The sequence below is a fragment of the Anarrhichthys ocellatus genome, unplaced genomic scaffold (genome assembly GCF_004355925.1).
Source record: "Anarrhichthys ocellatus isolate YVR2014 unplaced genomic scaffold, GSC_Weel_1.0 scaffold1, whole genome shotgun sequence".
Taxonomy (NCBI): domain Eukaryota; kingdom Metazoa; phylum Chordata; class Actinopteri; order Perciformes; family Anarhichadidae; genus Anarrhichthys; species Anarrhichthys ocellatus.
In genome coordinates, this window is record NW_022280031.1 from 10,053,425 (window position 1) to 10,062,453 (window position 9,029).

General features: G+C 41.7%; 2 protein-coding genes across 4 annotated transcripts in view; one reads left to right on the forward strand and one right to left on the reverse strand.

Moving 5' to 3' along the window:
- pusl1 (pseudouridine synthase like 1) overlaps nucleotides 1–3,336 on the reverse strand; it is a 10,398-nt gene extending 7,062 nt beyond the window's left edge. The window contains exons 1-3 of one of the 2 annotated variants that reach the window (XM_031850511.1): nucleotides 2,933–3,327; nucleotides 2,789–2,849; nucleotides 1,869–2,056 (exon numbers count right to left, since the gene is read on the reverse strand). In XM_031850511.1, the coding sequence (XP_031706371.1) occupies nucleotides 1,869–2,056; nucleotides 2,789–2,849; nucleotides 2,933–2,991 (308 nt within the window). In that variant the 5' untranslated portion in view covers nucleotides 2,992–3,327. Of the gene's footprint in view, nucleotides 1–1,868; nucleotides 2,057–2,788; nucleotides 2,850–2,932 lie in introns of both variants that reach the window. The other variant, XM_031850504.1, reaches the window with a different exon arrangement.
- Nucleotides 3,337–4,524: 1,188 nt separating this feature from the next.
- The window catches only part of LOC116392659 (arf-GAP with coiled-coil, ANK repeat and PH domain-containing protein 3-like), a 45,182-nt gene continuing 40,677 nt past the window's right edge, over nucleotides 4,525–9,029 (forward strand). For both annotated transcript variants that reach the window (XM_031864388.1, XM_031864460.1), the window contains exon 1: nucleotides 4,525–4,805. In XM_031864388.1, coding sequence (XP_031720248.1) covers nucleotides 4,759–4,805 — 47 coding nt within the window. In that variant the 5' untranslated portion in view covers nucleotides 4,525–4,758. The remainder of the gene's footprint in view (nucleotides 4,806–9,029) is intronic.

Consider the following 9,029-nt stretch of genomic DNA (forward strand, 5'->3'; position numbering starts at 1 on the left):
TGTGTGTGTGTGTGTGTGTGTGTGTGTGTGTGTGTGTGTGTGTGTGTGTTTGCCAGTGCACATTCAGAAAACTAGGTTACGTTTCCGGGGGAGGAGATTGGGTGCGACACATGGCAGAGGAAACCCTTGCGTCTGCCTTCAGCGCCTGCTCCGATGTGAAGTGACAGCCTTTTTGCCTGGCCCCCAAACCACACACACACACATTAAATTTTCATAAGCAGTGTACAAAGCATGGCCTTACACAATTGTGAACTGGTGCATTTTTTGACATGGCACCATTAAGCTAATCAGCAGTTTCCCCGATGGGAAAAGAGGCGATCATTTAATTTAGGCCCTTTTCACGGCAGCACAGCAGACAAGCGAACCCCCGACTGAAGAGGTACTATTTTTTACAGTGTGCTAGTCTATGTTTACGTCTTGATTTGGCACACTATTTCAGGAGGCAGCAGACCAAAGCTATGAGCCGGGAGCCGCATTCTGATTGTGACTGTGACAAAAACTATTTTTGATAACCTCTTCCATCCAAAGTAAGATGTTTGTGTTGCCAGATCTGACAATGTGTTTTTAAGACTATCTAAAATTCCATCCAATCTGAAGATAGGGGAATGTGTATGAACATTACTGGTGGTTGAATATTTTGGCAAGCCGTGTGTTTGTACTGCATATTTCTCAGCAGGTTTCACATTCTAATCAAACGGTAATTTCCATTTAGCTAGATGAGAGTATCCTTGTGTGTGTGTGTGTGTGTGTGTGTTTGCTAGTGACCAAAAAGCAGAGCAGAGATAATCCTTTCTAACCTTCTCTCTGCAGGTTTAGGGATTAGCGGGATGCTGGGAGCTTCCCTTTCCTCTCTCCTCTCTCCTCTGTCTCTCTCCCAGATGGCTCATTCTGTTTCAAACTCTCACTGCTCCGTTTTAATGCAGTCTGTGTCAATATCTGTTTGGTGCTCTTACTTTGTCTTTGCGCACCCCTTTATCCCTCACTATCTGTACCTCCATCTGTCCATTTCTTTTGTCATTCCCCTTTTGTGTCTCTTTTCTTCATCTCTCTCAGACAGAGAAGCTGCCGCACAAAGTATCACAGCAGTCTAAACCTAAGTAGCCATACAAAAGGGACTATGGCTTTGAATAATGCAATGGTATGTAATAAAGGGATTAAAAGGAGGAGGTGGAGAAAAGCAGTGAGGAGAGAAAAGGAGAAGACGGGACACCACCAACCAGGATATGAAATACTTCCATACAATTCATACGGCTCCTTACCTCGAAAGCTCAACTTGTGGCATCTCATCAAAGCTATATGCTAACTGCTAACAGAGTAGATATTAACCAAACACACTGTTGTTTTTTGGGGCAGGTCATCAGGAATACTTGCATTGTTGTATGAATATGAGAAGAAATGTTCTTGGTGATTTAAGGTTTTAAGAACAATGCCCCACGTTCCTCTACAGTACAATTATCTTGGAATATTTGAGTCAATTTTCCAATTTTGGCTGCTTGCAGAAATATTAGAATCATGGATATGACAACCAATAACTTGGGGTGTTCGTCACAAATGTCATAGAATATTGTAATTTTATAGCAGCAATAGTATAAACTTTTCTTCTCAAACCTCTGCGCCTCTTTTCATGTCTCATAGTTTGAATAAAATGCTCAGATTGTCCTCTGATGTAACAGCTAAAGATCTAAAACTTCTTGGAATTAATCTGAAAACGTCACACCTATAAACTACAGATTTTCAGGTTACTGTGGCTGGTGAATGTGGAAATGTGTCCAGATGTTCAATTTGCACGACCCTGTGTTACATTGAAACCCTGTGTGAGGAGATCACCTATACTGGTGAACTTTTGAGACGTGACACTCCTGACTCACCTGATCTGCTCGGCTTTGAGATGGAAATTAAGAGCTTCAACAAGAACGTCTTCAGTAAACGGCGGCTTATCGTTCATGCGTTGGAGGTCGAAATGGGCGGAGTTAGAGAGGGCGTGGACACCTGTGTCTGTCCTGCTGGAGACTGACAGAGACACTGGGTTGAGCGGCCTCAGCCTCCTTATTGCATCCTGAACACAAGACAGAGAGAACATCACAGAGATAAAAAGCTGTGGGCTGTTGTAAAAAAAAAAAAAAAAAACTTTTGAAAGAGTAGCTTTTGAACTTTTTAAACCACTCTCAGCTTACCACAAATAGCCAGACAGATGAGTTACATCAAAACAGAGAAAAAAGGAATATCAAGTAAAGCTGTAAACAGCAGCTTGCCGCAAATAGAAAGTGTGTCCACTTTTTTTCTGTCATATTTTTGTCCCTCTTCATGCCTTTATTAGAAACACAGTATTAGATAGACAGTAGCGGGCTGACGGGAAATGAGGGGAGAGAGTGAAGGTGAATGACATGCGACAGGAGTCACCAACATGCAGACTGATGAGCTGAATAATCTGCTATATGAAACACCTGCCACGTATAAGACAATGCAATTAGCTTACATCTGGAGGACGTCCTTGGTATTAATGCAGGGCTGTTTTGATATATGCATTAGTTTCAGTTAGGTCTACCTAATAAACTGGCAAGCATTTGACATGATTACTGCACAGTCTGCCTGTATGTGTTACAGGCAGACTGTGTGTTGTTATCTATGCAATAAATGCTGTTCAGGTCATTTCACAACAAAACCACATAGTAGCCTACCAGTAGCTTGTTTTCTGGTTTGTAGGACTAGAAGTGATGTTGGCATGAAGGAAAGAAAGAGGAACGTGTATTTGAGGACACAACAACACGTTAGTATCAGTAAAACTTACCTCCAAGTGGTCCTGGACCCCCTTCCTAACCAGCTGATTGGGAGGCACTTTCACTGCACCCCTGCAGAAATAATGATAATCAAATAATAGATAAATAATAACACCCCCTACAGTGTAACCAGCTACCCCGTAGTATACCCTTACCTGTAATTTGTTCCAATGTATTGAAAAAATACGAGATAACGTGCCCAGTTGTTGTGCATTGTCTCTCAAAATGTATTTGACACTTCTTGATCATATTGTTCGCGTTTACAAGAGTGAAACGTTACATTTGATGAAAAATCCCTTTTTACGCGGACAACGTTGACGTAAACACCGCGTCCATTTGGTTGCTGACGGGGAAGGACGACTTTTACAAAACCCTGTGAGGGACTCATGCGTTTAGGGACGCAGCCAAAGCGACGGACTACAGCAGAGAAAAGGCAGCAGGCGGCGGAACGTCGACATGTGTCGCATTTCCGAGTAGTTTTATTTGTAGTCCGGAAGAACCTTAAAGACTCAAGTTGCAGCGTCTCAGTTGAAACATAGCGGGTTAGTGTATCACTCTACTCAGTGTTTTGTTCTCAATATTAACTCGATACAACAACCAACATAGGGGCATTGTGTCAAGATAGACAAACTATCCAACACAAGCTAAAAGACACATGATGGACATCCCGCCTCTGGCCACATTTCTGTGATCACGCGCTGCCTGTACAACGTGCGTTCTGCACGTGTGCACTTCTGTGACATCCATGGCCACTGCACGTACTATACATGAAGCACACATATGAACATTGATGTATAGTTTCAGGCACAACGTTTCATCTTATTGTCTGAGCAAGGGCTCTGCCCCTTATCGGTCGCTTTTTGATTGCGTCATAATCCACTGAGGCGGTGCGTGTCGGCGTCCTCGGCTCTGACCAGCCTCAAAGCCATCTGCCGTTTAGATCATTGAGGTCAGAGACAGTGGAGATGTGTCAGCTGCGAGTGGGATAAAGAGAGTCAACACGAGCAACATACTGGTACGAGATTGAAGAGGATTATGACATGAAATTGAAAAGAGAAAGTAAATCAGACTTCTGATTAATCATTCCAGAGGCAATCAATCTTATAGCCTGCACGAATTGCTCTTTTCACTTCTCTATTGCGCAATTTACAGCCATACATTTGAGATTAAAGTCTGATTTCCTCGATTAAAGTGAACAAATTCAGATATTCGTCTTAGAACTCAATATTTTTTCAGAAAGCAATAAACTTTACACTATCAAAATGTATAATTGGAAGCCTTGGTTGAAACTGTCAAATGTTTTATATCTGGGTTCATTTGGGCTACTAATCATGTGGGCAAGTTATTGAGGAGGTAGTCTACATTTGGAGGTGACAGTGCAAGATTTGATTGTGTTTTGGCAGAATAATTGGGTTAAGTAGTACTAGCCTAGTAACCCAATTATTCTTAATATTAAAACTACATTTTAAAATATTAGGCCTACTCATATTCCCTTTTTTCTCGATGTTATATGAACATGGACTATTTTTTGAATGAAACAGACATAAACATCACCATTGTTGTATTATTATGGGGGGTGATGATGGGAGGATGTAGTCTACACCAGTGTGTTTTATGTTGTAGTGTCTGTTATACTGATGTGTAAATATTATCCAGGCTCAGCTCTTCTTCCTACCACGATTCCTCCTGTTGGCCAGAGTTGTTACGGTGGATTGTAACTAGACGGCGCTCTCCTCTCCTTTTTCAGTGTCCACGGTGCAGCTACGCCTCTCGCCTGACTCGGCTACAGTGGCAGCAGCGTAGTAATAATCTGACTGCCGCGCACCGAGCTCGCATTTTGTGTCACGGTGCCACCGGGAGAGAGGCTACAGACTGCTGCGCGTCAGGGGACACCAGTCACCATCCGCACGGTTCAAGCGACATCCCGCCGCGGGCAATGACATTGGCTGACTGAAGTGGGAATACACGATCAAACGCAAAAATGACGGTGGACTTTGAAGAATGTATAAAAGATTCACCCCGATTCAGGTAAGGCTGCTCCTTGCAGACACATCACAGCGGTGCGCAAAAATGGCACACCTTCTTTTACGCATGATTTTTTTTATGATGGGGACTGACCGCTTTCCGCTCATGTAGCATTTGTGTTGGCATCAACAGTGATACAAGATGATTCGCTCCTGTGTTCAACAGCATGGCGTGTTTCTTTCAATTTTTTTTTTTTTTTTTGCATTTTTCAAAATCCAGATATTTTTTTCAAATGACACATTTGGTTGATTGTTAAAACATATATTTGCATTGTGATACATTTGTGGGAGACACGCGTGTCAGTGGTTCCAATGTGATTTTAGAATGTGGGTTGTAACGTTAGCTCAGTATATGAGAGGGACACTCATTGCCACGCACAGTGAGGATCCATTTTGCTTTAGTGTAAAAATGATAAGTGATTTCCAGCATGCTTCAATAAACCACCTGATATGCACTGAATAAGAAAGGGGCACTCCTCTAATGTGGCCTTATAACAAGTGAGAGTGTATGATGGGAGGCACCTGTGTGTGGATGACTGTTGCAGCATGGCATACAGGTTGAGTGCAGTCTTTTCATTTGCTCACGGAGGAGGCCCTGTCACTCAGTGGTGGTAGGAGACTGGAGAGGAGATGCCCTTGCAGTAGCAGTCTTTGCCTGGCTGGAAAAGAGGCATCATGGAGAGGAGTTTCTCTCTGCAGGAGACGGAGATAGTATCCTGGGCACAGATCCAGCTGTTCGGCCCCTTGCCTGCCCGCTGGAGGGTTGTAGCCACACTCAGTCCACGTGCCAGTCTGGCACTCCTGAGCAGGCCGATTAGAAACCAGCAGAGGAAGTTCTAACAGCATGTAGGCCAGGGATCTCATGTTAATTATGTTAGAGAAACTGTCTGGTAGTGTCATGTATTCAGTGTTTCACTAAAAAGGAGCAGGATGTGGGTTTATACTGTTTATTGTCAAATATTTTGTTCTGTTTTCTCTGTGTCTCTGTCTTCTGTTCTGTTTCTTCATGTCAGCGTCTGTTGCCTGTTTGCTCTCTGTTCTCTGTGTTTGTCATTTTGTTGCTCCCCTGTCCCTCTTCCTCTCTCTCAGACACAACTTGTCCGGCTTGTTGAACGCTGTGCGACTCACAGATAGTTTGTGATTTGAGTGATAAAGCAGACAGTGGAATGAAAGAGAAAGAGCTGAGAGAGACAGACACTGAATTTGCTGCTTAAATCCCACCTCAGTGATGGATGGTTGAGACGTAAGGTCACAGGAAGAGACGTTTTATGCCTGCTTCACTTTCACATGGTCTAATGAAGACTGCTATTTGGAAAATTCCAACAATGACAAAGGAAGCTGATGTTTCCTTGCAGTAGGGAAAATGTAATGTTGTGTAATACTGCGACCATGATGATGGTAGGGAAAATCCTTATCCTGGTTTGGATCACATTTGGATTATAATGTAACATGATATTACCCAGATTTCTCTGATCATCCGTCGGTGAAGGTTTGTCTGGGGTTTGGTTTCTGGCTGTCTGGACACTCTGCTGAACAACGCTCAGGATACTTGTGTTCATGTAAATACACACATTGTTTCCTGCTTAAAAAAAAAAAGAAAAGAGAGTAATAGTTGAAACCAGTGCACATGTTTTACCTCCAGATATAATGAAACAAATATCCAGGAGCTATTCTAAATGCCTAAACAACTACTAATAAATAAAGAAGGCATTGTCCAAAGAGCAAACACAACCATTGCTATACAGTGGCATATAATTAAAGACAGTCACTGCAGATTTTTTCCATTATGTTGTAATGACTGGTGTCCCAGGTGACTTTCTCCTCTTTGTTGTGTCATTCTGGAGAAACAGAAGTAGGAAGAGCAGGGAGCCAGTCTGTCTGTCTTCCCACACATGGTGGTAAAAAACCGCTCACACACACCCTCTCACTGCAGGTCTTAACTTGTGCTGGTCCTGTATGTGCTTGATTAGGTGAGCGTGAAAGAATTTCTAGGATACGTCTGGCGTGGCTATAACTTACATCTTGTTGTTCAGTCTCCCTCTCATCTCTACTGTACTCCAGCCTATTGTTTCTTCTTCTCTACCCTGCCTGTTATTCAGCTGTCACCTGCTGCATTCATTCATTCTGTAACACAACCTGAGACAAAGCCCTGTGCACCTGCCAGGTCATTATGAACTAAAGAAAACAATTGAGCATGATCTTTTGATAAGCAGTGCTCGGCGTTTAGCGTATTACTGTGATAATCTCACTCATCCGCTAACAAACAAGTGTAACAAGTTTTACCAAAACTAAATAATAGCAAGTATTACATTAACCTTTGAGAACTTATATTTCGTCCTTTCATTGACGACATTGTTATGATATAAGTATTAATATGCATATAGGGTTTGAGCTGTTGCCTAGCAACAGCTGCTGTAAGTGAGACAAATGGGAGCTCGGAGAAAAGAGGACAGAGAATTTAAGAATGGGAGAGGAGAGTGGGTGCTTTGAAAAGACACCGCTCGTTACATTGAATATCCCGTACCGAGAAGAGTTTCATTGGGACGAGTACGTCCCAATGAAATGATTAACGAAATTCAAACAAATAACAAAATGAAAATACTGGTTATGGAAAAGCACATGTTTCCTCTAGCGATGGGTATCTCTGGTCAGTGAGTGTACAGCGGAGGGTTTACAGATCCGGAGAACCAGCCGCACCTGTCGGCCTGGCCTCTTTCTGTCCTTCTTCTTTGTCTTTTTATCTCGGCCACATAGAGTAAACTGCATCAGGCTGTCCAGACGGGTTGAGTGAGTGAGTCAAGAAGATTTCAGAATGTGACGGGTGGAGACAGATCGGCAGATTGGACGCATAGGATGTTTTGTTGCAAAATGTGATACATAACGTAAACTAGTCTTATCAGTCTTGGGGATGTCGTTATCAGCGGGTTTTACCTTCAATCACAGCGCCTGCGGTGTATGAATGGGTGTGAATGGTTAGTTAGTGCTGATGGGCAGGTGGCACCTTTGCATGGTAGCCCCTGCCATCAGTGTGTGAATGGGTGAATGACATGTAGTTTAAAAGTGCTTTGAGTGGTCGTAGGACGCTATACAAGTCCATTTACCATCTTATATTTGACCTTTTATATCAACCAAAATTTTACAGGTTTTAAATGAATTTAAGTTCAAGACATTAAGGAAAAGTGTAATCGGTAACACTTTCCATGTCTATAATGCATTCCTAACATACTTATAATGCAATATAATCTGCTTATATTATTGAACAATTTAATTCAAAACAAAATGACAAAAACGCAAAACATAAATGAATATACATATTCATAATACATTATAGCAATAATCATTAAACAATATAAAGCATTTTATAATGACTTATAAGGTCTAGTATCATAATACTTCATAATTACTGTCACTCACTAACATTTATTTGTTTTGAAAGGATTATAGTGTATTATAATTCTCAGAGTTGTAATACATTATACTTTTGTTTTTAAATGCACTATGTTAAAATATATGCTAAAACCAGTGGGCATGTTCCGTCATGAGTAATAAATCATCAACAGGGAATCATTTCCCACACAAGACTGGATGGGATTGTGTTACACTCATCACCTTCATATCAAGTTGCCAAACCTGCATCCTAGTTGTCCTCATTCAAATAATCTCTTCATGTTGCTGGATGTCAAAGCATGGCCGCCAGGAAGAACGAACAAGCGCTAAATACATTTGAAAACCACACATATACAGATGTTTCAATCTTTTATTTATCTGATCTGAGCACCATTGCCATGTTCAAAAGGTATTTTTGACGGTGATTTATCAAGTTCCTGGACTCTGATATCTGCAGCGCTTATTAAGCACCTGTCAGGCGTGTACTTCCCCTGTGCTTTTCATGTTTACTTCCAGGAATAACAGATATGAGATTACAACCAGTTTGTGTGCTTTTTTGATAGAGGCAGCTCTTAAACCCTGTGATAAGTAAACAAACTAGGTATGTTTTGTTACGTTTGCTGATCCAAAGTGATTCTTTTTTCAATTCCTCTCTTGGCACCTTCTCTTACAAATAAAGACAAACTGTTTTTGCTTGTGCTGCACTTCCAGACCCAGTTGGTTAAAGTTCCACAATCAGAAAGTTAAATCTGTAGCCTTGAAGAGTTCTCGTGAATACATTCTATTGAAAATCAAGAGAGAGAGAGAGAGAGAGAGAGAGAGAGAGAGAGAGAGAGAGAGA